Here is a 10,868-nt window from a genome sequence, read left to right as displayed (position 1 = left end):
TTTCATGCATATCGTATAAAGCAAGAAAGAAGTACTTCAAAGTAAAGGTGAGCTTATGCTCATTACAACATTTGCATATAACAAATTACTTTAAAGTAAAGAAGAGCTTAAGCCCTTTTACAACATTTGATCAAATCAAATTACAACCAAAATTTAATCTACACATTCCCATGGTTCAAACAAATTTGAAACGCCTTTCACATAGCTCAATTATATTAGGCTTAGGTTCATAATCACCCTTTAATTAATTAACACTTTAACTAATTAATGAATGCAACATTTTCATTTGGTTTTTGTATCCATAAGATTGATTTAAATGGAGCTAAACAAAATGAAAATCCAATTCTCATTTAAAGAGACAAAACAATTTTGTTCTCATCCTATTTGGGCCATCATGCAATTAACCTCAACTTTTGGGCCATATTGCAATAACAAAAACTTTTGGGGTCACTTTGTATAATACACAAAAGTCACAACTTCATGTAAATACAACTAGAACCCAAACTTTTAATAATGCAAAAACATCATTAAAGGATCAAAACAATTTGTCCTTTAGCGTTTTTGGACCTAAACGTAAAAACGTAAACTTTTGGGCCAAAGTGCAAATACACAAAAGTATCAAAACTTTATGTAATTGCATAAAAGCCCCAAAAGTACTCCCTTTGAGGGAGTGGCCTGTTTTAGGGAGAGGATAAGAGTGGTGTGTGTGTTGATTTGTGAGTTTTGTCAAAAACATGCAAGTGTATGTAAGATAAGATATGTTTTTGAAATAATTCAAACACAATTATTTCAATCATCATTTATACAAATATTTAACACTTTAAATACATAATAAATCATTTAAAAACATATCACATAAACTTTATGAAATAATTCAAAACTTTGAATCAAAACACCAAACCTTTTTGTTCTTGGCAAGAACATCAAGAACAATGAAGAACATCCATGAAAAACCCAAATTTTTCCATGAACTTTTTCCACCCAAAAACATTCCAAAACCATTCTTACTTAAGGGAAATAACATCTAACCAAACTAGGGTACTTAGGGGTTCCAAAGAACACATTAAAACACTTTTAACAAGTCAAACAAGAACCCAAAATTTCACCCTTTGATTTTGGCCGAATTTTCCCAAAAGCATGGCACCAAATTTTAGCTCCAATATTCATGCTCATATGAACAACATCTACAACATTTGAGATAGCAAATTTTCCAACAAAATTTACTTTCAAAGAAGCAAGAATAAAGCTTGTAACAATTACAACTTTTAAATCACAAACTTATGAACTACAAAACACAAAAGGATTCACCAACTACTAGACCTAGGCTCTGATACCACTTGAAGGAATTATTTTGAAAAAACATGTTCATTTGAGCAACATCATATAGCATGCAATTAACAATTAAAAGGCGGAATCATGCTTGTATGTACTCAAAAACAAAACATGACCATGAAATTCAAAGCCTAGTAGATTGGTGAACCAATAATCAACTCAAAAATAAGTGAGTTGAAATTAATACCTTTGTAGATTCCTCTTTGCATAAGCAAAGGCTAATCACCCAAAGAGATAGGGCCTTCATTCCTTGCTTCTTAGATCCATGGATTTGGATGGAAGAATAGGTTCTCCAAGTTCCCAAAATTGAGAACCTCTAAGTCTCTACACCAAGGAGAGATTGGATGATGAATGAGTGACCTTGGAGGATTAGATGACTAGCTAATCACCTCCAAGGTGTTGGCCTCTTTAGAGAGAAAATGGAGAGACAATTCTCACCCATTTTCCCCAAAAATAAACCCTTATTTCACTTAAATGAATATTTGGCTATAAAATCATTTATATAGTCACTTCTTTAAGTGACCTAAACAACCAAAACCCTAATTCATTTCATCATGGCTGGCCATTTAGGGATTTTTGGGCTTTTGGGCTTTAATGAATCTTTATTCATTAAATTGTCATACAACTTAAGTTAATGGGCTTGACGTTCGAAGCCCATTGGGCCTTAAGGTCCAAAACTATCCCGTAGTCTTTAACGAACTTATTCGTTTGATTAATTAACATATTAATTAATCCTTGCCATAAATAATTAAACCATTCAATTAATCTTACTCATTTCATTTATTTCGTCCATCTCTACCTTACACGGTGTACGATCCATTAGGTTCCTTTTAGCGAGGTAGTGGGCGATTAAAACCATTTTACATCGATTGTGAATTGAAACTATTTTCAATTCTCCCTTTAGTGATTACACACGTTTAGGGCTTCCACAAACCATGAGTGACACCTAGCCGTATGTCATGGTTACCCAAGCTAATCAGAAGAGGTGGAGAACCTATTCAGTCTGGGATTACAAATGCAATACGGTCCTTCTCTAATCTAATACTCTTGACCACATTGTTTGGTTTGATAGTTTATTTTCTCATGTCTACTATCCAATGTGTGTCTTGTGCTTATATGATTACCTTGAATGTGATTAGGAACGCATTCCCAAATCTCATTCATACTCTGGCCAGAGATTCAAATCATATCAGAGAGTATTCTCCTTCAAACGGTTTGAAGGTTAGAGATCCCTTGTTGCGCATTCACTTGTCTCCATAGCTAAGCGGCTTGACCCCAACGATGCCGTGGACACCCTCCTGGTGGGATGACTTTGACATAATCAAAGATCAAGGTCTTAACCACAAGACAACTATGATGCCTCAGGTCAAAGGACTACTTTGCATTATCCCAACCATGAGTTCTCATGTGACATGGAATATGAGAACTCTTCGTTGATCGCGTTCAGTGAACTCATTCTCTATTGAGCACCTACCGTACTTGTCTTGATGTCACACACACCAATGACTAGAGACTAATCACTCTCCCTGAGAGAAGACATAGTACGTACCGATCTTGACGGACTGTCAATGCCCAATTGGCAATCCTATGATCAGGAACGTTTAGGATGTGTCTACGAAAGAATGGTCTCAAGAATCTAACTTCATTAGATTACATTCTCCCAATCACAAATTCCTTGGACTTTATTGTTTAAGCATATAACATTTATATGAGACGGCTCAAACAATAATGTATGCCCTTTATATGTTAAACTGGATTAGTTTAACATGTGAAATGTCCGTAAAGTATCATCACATGATTGGCTTTAGGGCACATTTCCAACAGATTAATGATATAAATTAATAAGAGTAAACTGTCGATTTGCCCCCTAAACTTTCACCTAGTTTTGCGATTTCCCCCCTGAACTTTTCGATTGGAAAATTAAGGACTCAAACTAATTTTTTTTAGCCAATTTGCCCCCTACCGTTAGTTTTTCAAACATTCCATCCATATTTCTGTTAAGTGAGACCATGTGCACAATATGTGAGGGTAGTTAAGCCATTTCACTCTTAAAAATGATTAAAAAACTGAAAATAAATTTAAGAAAAAAAAACTTTCCCTCTAATTCCTATCCTCAATTTTATTTTTCTCTCATTCTTATGCATCAGAAATGACATATGGTGTTATTGTCTTCAAAAGTATCTAAGTTAGTCTTTTTCTTGAAGCATGTACTGTCATTTTTATTTTCTTTAACAAATTAATAATTTGACAAATGCTGATGGTGTTATTGTATCCAAAGCAGTGCATTAATATAAGCATGTTACGTGTTGTGCTTCATTTTAGAGACATTAAGACTTTACTAGTAGAAGAGTTATAAAAATAGTTTCCGGCAGTTAACATGTCCGCCATCTAGTAAAAACTACAACAAGTCAAAGAAAAAAACTACTCCAATCACCAGCATCAAAACTCCAAAGATCGGCTAACTGCACTAATCATAACTATTCCTCCAATTTTCTAGCAATAGTATCCAACCAAATCACAAAAAAAAAGAGAGCATATCATACCCACACAGTTCCACAAATCTTTGCTTGCCTCCTCAAAGTACAATGTTTTCAAATAATAAATTAATTACTATAAAAGAGAAGAAAGTGCACAACTCAACCTAGAATCAAATGATGGATATTTCAACTGCATTCTTGCACATTTAACACCATGAGCATTTGTCAAATTATTAATTTGTTAGAGAAAATAAAAATGGTAGTACATGCTTCAAGAAAAATACTAACTTAGATACTTTTAAAGACAATAACATCATATGTCATTTCTCATGCATAGGAATGAGTGAAAAATAAAATTGAGGATAGAAATTAGGGGAAAAAATAGAGGGAAAGTTTTTTTTTTAAATTTATTTTCAGTTTTTTAATCATTTTTAAGAGTGAAATGATTTAACTATCCTCACATGTTATGAATATAGTCTCACTTAACAGAAATATGGATGGAATGTTTGAAAAACTAACGGTAGGGGGCAAATTGGCTAAAAAAATTAGTTTGAATCCTTAATTTTCCAATCGAAAAGTTCATGGGGGAAATCAAAAGTTAGGGGAAAATTTATAAGGCAAATCGACAATTTACTCAAATTAATAATTGATATGTGAGAAGTAAAAAAGAGTGAATGAGACACTCTATTAAAAAAAAAAAAACTAGCGAAAAGTTTAAAAAAACTTTAGTTTTAACAAAAAAAAATAACAAATAAAAGTGCTGCGAATAATATCAGAAAAAGGTAAAAATGTGGTTTTCGTTAAAATTCCCTTAAAAAAAAATCATAACAATTGGCACAAAAATAATCAAGTATCAAATCACACCACTTCAATCAGTCACATGAATCCACACGACACCCTTTCTACGCCGCAGGTAGCCGATGCAACGGCCAAGGGGCACTTAGGTCATTTTAGTAAATCCCCAACCTATCAACACCTTTTCATAAATTTACCCACCAATTCCAAAATAAATCAAAAAATAAAAAAACCCGGATCCCACCGTCAATTACACACCTTAACAACGTTCCCGATCCACCGACATGAAAAAAAGGACATAAAATCTAATTACTTTCCAAAATTCAACTTTGTTTCCTTTAATTTTCCTTTAAAACATATTTAATTTTATAAATAAATTAATAATCCCTTCGGACTATTGTCTCCCCCTCTCTCTCCTCTCTCCTCTCTCCTCTCTCTGTAACTAGTCGAAGCCCTCTTCTGTGAGTCTTACCGATCTTCTCGAATCCCTAATTCTTGAGCGATCAGAAGCTTGGCGGTTCGGAAATTGGGGATTGAACCCCAAGACTCCACATTCTTTCGACGCATTACGGCTGGTCGTCGGTCGGCGGTGGCGCGTTTGTGAAGTTTGCGCGGGGGATGAGAATCGGACGATGAAAGATGCCGGTACCGCGTGGCGGAGCACGCAGGGGACGAGGAGCAAAGGCGGAAGCAGCTAAGAAGCAGAAACAGGAGAAGGTTTCGAGTCCGATCGACGCCGGCGAGGCGATAGCCACGAGAACAAGGCGGAGGAGAGCGGCGGCGGCGGCAGCAGCAGCTGTGCCGAGTAATCTCAATAACAAGAACGTGAGTGATAAGGTTAGAGAAGAGAAGCAGAATCGCGAGAAGGTGGTGGTGGTGGGTGATGAGAAAAACGTAGTCGTTGAGGCAGAGAAGGAGAAATTGGGAGAGAAGAAAATGGATGACTATGATAGTGGCGGCGGAGCAGCCGGCGCTGCGCCGAGCAATGATAAGGCCAATGCCGGTGAAGACGAAGGAAGCACTGCTCCAATTCCTGAGAAGGTTCGTTAGTCTTGTTTTTATATTTTAATTAATTAAAATTTTAAATTTGTAACAAAAATATTTAGTCTTTACTGAATGCTGTTGAATATGAATGCCGATTGTGGGTCATCTGCAGTTGTTGGGTGTATTTATAGTCTGCGGGATGGGGGATTATGGAGACATTGGGGTTTGCTGCTGTGCTTAAGTGAAGATTTTCGGTTTTATTTGATTTCCATTTTGGAATTACAACTGGGTTCAAGTCTGAGGTCATTGAGATTTTGTAAGAAGTGCTTTTCTAAAATTGTATTAACAGATTAATGTAAATGTAGAGTTTTGGTGGTAGGTCATGCCCATTTATGTAGTATGTTTATGGGAATTTGTTGTCACAGGTATAAAACTCGTTAACCCTGAATTTGACCTCTTGTTAACCCTGTCTAGAATCTTTGATTGGAATCAGAGAAGTTGGTCCTGTTTCTAAAACTCGTTAGAACAAATAAGTAATAAAGGTCGTACCCAGTGCACAAGGCTCCCGCTTTACGCAGGGTCTGAGAGAGGTGAATGTCGGCTAGCCTTACCCCCATTTTATGGAGAGGCTGCTCCCAAGTCTCAAACCCGAGACTGATGAAAAAAAATTAAGTTTCTTGTTAAAGTTGGAATGCAGTTATGGTGATATTTTGTGAACAGTACATAGCTACATGTGTACTGTTTGAGCTGCTTTTAGTATTGCTAAATGTGTTGGTGGATAAGGTATAAGCAGCTTTTGTTTTTATGTCCTGATTTACATTTTCTACAATCACCACTCTGAGTCCTTGTGTCCTGGTAGTTATAGGTTTCTCCCATAATATATCTTTAATAATAATAATCTATTGTTTTAAAACTACTAATAATGATGAGTAGTAGTTACAGCTGTAAGTCTGAGAATTGTACAACATGTATTTTGCGATAATATGTATTGAGAACAAGCAACCACCATGCTTAGTCCAACAAGTGCGGCATCTGGAATTCTGGATGGAATTCTGGTTAAAACCTGCATAGTTGTTTCCTTCTTTAATATCTTCACACTACATTGTTCCATCGTTATTGAAATTCCTATGTTTGTTTGCTGCAGGTTCAGGTTGGTGGTTCCCCTGTTTACAAAGTGGACAGAAAGCTGGGTAAGGGTGGTTTCGGACAAGTCTATGTTGGTCGACGTGTAATAAATACGAACGAGAGAACTGGCCCAGGAGCTTTAGAGGTGAAGAATGTCGTTCATTTAATATTTTCTGATTGTTGAGTGTTATTCTGTCTTTACCTTTTACCTTGCTTTTCTGCTTCTCCCTTATATACACATTTTGCTACCTCTGTATCTTAGGTGGCATTGAAATTTGAGCATAAAAATAGTAAAGGGTGTAGCTATGGACCACCAGCTGAGTGGCAAATATACAGGTGAGAATGCCTCAACCACAGGTTTTGGTACTGTTTTTTAATTTTTAATAGTATTTCTGAATCCATCATTTACTTTGTGTTTCTTTTACAGCACTCTTGGAGGCAGCCATGGCGTGCCACGAGTACATTTCAAGGGCCAGCAAGGCGACTATTATGTCATGGTATGCAGTCTTCTTTTGGCTTACTTGTTTTGAACATTGATAGCCACATTATAATGTTTTGATAGTTGCATGATATACTCGTTCAGGACTAGTTTTTTAATATTTCCCAAACCCTTCATGCTGCAGGTTATGGATATCTTGGGCCCAAGCTTGTGGGATGTTTGGAATAATAACTCTCACACGTAAGTTTCAATTACAAAAGTGACTCTTAAATTAACAAATTTCTTAAATTATTATTTTATGGTTTTCATGATTTCCAGTTTGGTAATTTAGTCATCTTTGAAAATTTAGAATGTCTGTTGAAATGGTTGCATGCATTGCCATTGAAGCAATATCAATATTGGAGAAGATGCATTCTCGAGGGTAAGAGTTTCTTTAGCAAGTTGTCATTTTTGTTCTTCCTCTATCTCTCTCTCTCTCTCTCTGGTGGTTTAGTTTGGTCTGTAACATTACTATATCCATGAAACAACTAAGAACTTTGTTATGGTTATGCAATGTATTCCTTTAGATGATGTTAATACGTGGGAAGTATTGATGTGAAATAGTAAGCCTATGATTCTCTTATCTAGTATCTTAATATCACATTTAGGTTCTTTGACCATCCAAATCCATGTGGAATGGACATTTTGTTTTCTCTACATACAATTTTATTTTTTTAGAAAAATTAAGAGTTAGGACATTAGGAAGGTAGTTGCATGTAAAGTTTGTCTAGACAATAAGATCAATGGAGTGTATGGAAATTTCCCAATGCACAACTTACTATTTGATAACTAAAACTTTTGATGTAGAAATTTTTTGAGGGGTAGTTGTAGTTTTGTGAGACAGTCACCGGATTTGTGGTTTAACTCTCCTACCATGTTGTTTTCAGGTATGTGCATGGAGATGTAAAGCCTGAGAATTTTCTGCTTGGTCCTCCTGGGACTCCCGATGAGAAAAAGTTGTATCTAGTTGACCTTGGACTAGGTACTTTTTGACTGCTTAGTAGTATGGTAGTCGTCAATGAGTCATCATCATCATAATATAACTTGTTTTGATCTTATCAGCAACTAGATGGCGAGAAAGTACAAGTGGTCAGCATGTAGAGTATGACCAGAGGCCAGATGTTTTCAGGTACAAGCATTTTTTTCCAATCTTGTTGTTTTGTTTGCCTTATTCATTTATATGCTTCTTTTTAAAAATAAAAATAAACTTTCTGCTACTTAGTCCTTAAGTTTTCTGGTTTTACAGAGGAACAGTGCGTTACGCTAGCGTGCATGCGCATTTAGGTAGAACGGGTAGTAGGAGAGATGATCTCGAGTCTCTAGCTTACACCCTTGTATTCCTTCTACGTGGTCGTCTGCCTTGGCAAGGATATCAGGTTTGTTCTTTCTTTCTTAGCTTGACTTCAAATTTTTGTCGTGCTTGCATTAATTTTTTTGCATTTCATTTTATTATAATATGTTGGTCTTGTCAGGGAGACAATAAAGGGTTTCTTGTTTGCAAGAAGAAGATGGCAACATCTCCAGAGACGTTGTGTTCCTTCAATCCAAAGCCGTTTAGACAATTTGTGGAATATGTGGTGAACTTGAAGTTTGATGAAGAGCCAAATTATGCCAAATATATATCACTCTTTGATGGCGTTGTTGGTCCAAATCCTGCTATCAGGCCAATAAACACAGAGGGTGCACAGAAGGTATGCATAATCTTCTCTTGTTTTGTTGATGATGGCTAACCCTTGAGCAGTAGTTTATTTACATAAAAATTTTATAGGTATGAGTAGTGCATCTAATATAAATCTCTCTTATTTGTGAAGCTTATTAATCTGGTCGGTCATAAAAGAGGAAGATTGAGTATGGAGGAGGAAGATGATGAACAACCGAAGAAGAGGATTAGGATGGGTATGCCAGCAAATCAGTGGATTAGTGTTTATAATGCTCATAGACCAATGAAGCAAAGGTATTTCTATGACTGAAGCAGTCCTATTGCTTATTTAGTGATGGTTTTGGGACTTCTCTTCATGATAATATAACAGATTTTACCATGTGTATCTTTCTTTCTGGTTTGATAGTTATATTGCTGTCTTCCTCGTTTTTGTGCCATATTGTTTAAAGCTTTTTTCTCCCGTTTCTTTAGGTATCACTATAATGTGGCTGATACAAGGCTTGCTCAGCATATTGATAAAGGGACCGAGGATGGGTTATATATTAGCAGTGTGGCCTCTTATGAAAATTTGTGGGCCTTAATTATGGATGCAGGGACTAATTTTTCTTCCCAAGTTTACGAACTCTCACCATGTTCTCTTCACAAGGTACATACTTGTACTTTCAATTGACCAGAATTGATCGTCTTCTCTGGCATAATGACTTACTTTTGCTAGAAGCGGTTCTTCCACTTTGTCAATTTTTTGAATGCTGGCAGTAACTGTTTGTATGTAGCATTTGGTTTTATATTTCAAAATGTATATTTGTTTAATCTCATGATGAATTTTTCCGGATGCATTTAAAGGAATGGATAATGGAGCAGTGGGATAAGAACTATTACATCAGTGCGATGGCAGGAGCTACCAATGGGAGTTCATTAGTAGTAATGTCCAAGGGTTAGTCTAAATAGTCTAGTTCATTTGGGGTTCTATTTTATGAACATTTTAATCTAAAAAATGGCCGCTTTCTTTTATTGCTGATTTCACTTGTTTGGGTCCAGGTACAACGTTTACGCAGCAGTCATACAAAGTAAGCGATACATTTCCATATAAGTGGATTAACAAAAAGTGGAGGGAGGGTTTCCATGTTACTGCAATGGCCACTTCTGGAAGTAGATGGGCAGTTGTTATGTCTCGTGGTGCAAATTATACAGACCAGGTAATCTTGGATCTAAGAACACATTTCTCTGAGTATTTGGAGAAGCCTAAAGGGCAAGTGAACGCTGCAGCATCGACTCTTTTTTCCTCTCTGGCCAACGTGTCCTGTATGTATGGAACTAATTATTTAACAGCAGACAATATTTTGTTTTCCAGGTTGTTGAGCTAGATTTTCTTTATCCAAGCGAAGGTATTCATAGGCGGTGGGACAGTGGATATCGCATAACAGCAACTGCAGCAACGTGTGATCAGGCTGCTTTTGTTCTTAGTATCCCAAAGAGGAAGCTTCAAGACGAAACACAGGAGACGCTTCGTACTTCTGTATTTCCCAGTACGCACGTCAAGGTAACATACAATTTCATCTAGTATTGTCAGGGTTCTGTTTCGTTCCCTTACCGATGAGATTTCAATACATGGGATTAACTCGTATCCGAATATTACAGGAGAAGTGGGCAAAGAACCTTTATCTTGCATCCATTTGTTACGGGCGAACAGTTTCATAAGCTGCCCGACTATTTGGGATCTTGGACACCGTTGCAAAATTGTTTCCGGTTGGGCTGTGCCTCATCCCGATTCTTCCAAAGACAAAGGATTGATGAAGGAAACGAAGCATTGCCCTTTCCATCCCCGACTGAAAGGGGGGAGTCTCGACGGCCTCTGCCGGGAAATTTTTGATGACATGAAGCCCTAATTAATTGTAATTATAGAAACTTGTTGACGAAACCTATAGTTGGTCAGTCTCTGTGGAAACAGCGTCTTGTTGATGTGAATGGTAAATTAAAAGAGCGTTTTCTTGCAAACAAAGTAACAAAATATTGTCTT

General features: G+C 36.6%; 1 protein-coding gene across 1 annotated transcript; it reads left to right on the top strand.

The window, feature by feature from the left end:
- Nucleotides 1-4,984: 4,984 nt before the first annotated feature.
- LOC126610668 (casein kinase 1-like protein HD16) lies at nucleotides 4,985-10,859 on the top strand. The gene is made up of 16 exons (XM_050278773.1): nucleotides 4,985-5,645; nucleotides 6,733-6,858; nucleotides 6,976-7,049; nucleotides 7,141-7,210; nucleotides 7,337-7,392; nucleotides 7,502-7,573; nucleotides 8,079-8,173; nucleotides 8,254-8,320; nucleotides 8,438-8,567; nucleotides 8,664-8,882; nucleotides 9,003-9,145; nucleotides 9,323-9,497; nucleotides 9,695-9,785; nucleotides 9,890-10,047; nucleotides 10,203-10,391; nucleotides 10,490-10,859. Exons 1-16 carry the CDS (start codon nucleotides 5,244-5,246, stop codon nucleotides 10,547-10,549), a joined length of 2,127 nt encoding a protein of 708 aa, XP_050134730.1. The 5' UTR covers nucleotides 4,985-5,243; the 3' UTR covers nucleotides 10,550-10,859.
- Nucleotides 10,860-10,868: the final 9 nt, after the last annotated feature.

Source organism: Malus sylvestris, chromosome 17, assembly GCF_916048215.2.
Source record: "Malus sylvestris chromosome 17, drMalSylv7.2, whole genome shotgun sequence".
Taxonomy (NCBI): Eukaryota; Viridiplantae; Streptophyta; class Magnoliopsida; order Rosales; family Rosaceae; genus Malus; species Malus sylvestris.
The sequence above is the reverse complement of the archived record's forward strand: the minus strand, read 5'-3'. Positions and strand labels throughout refer to the sequence as shown.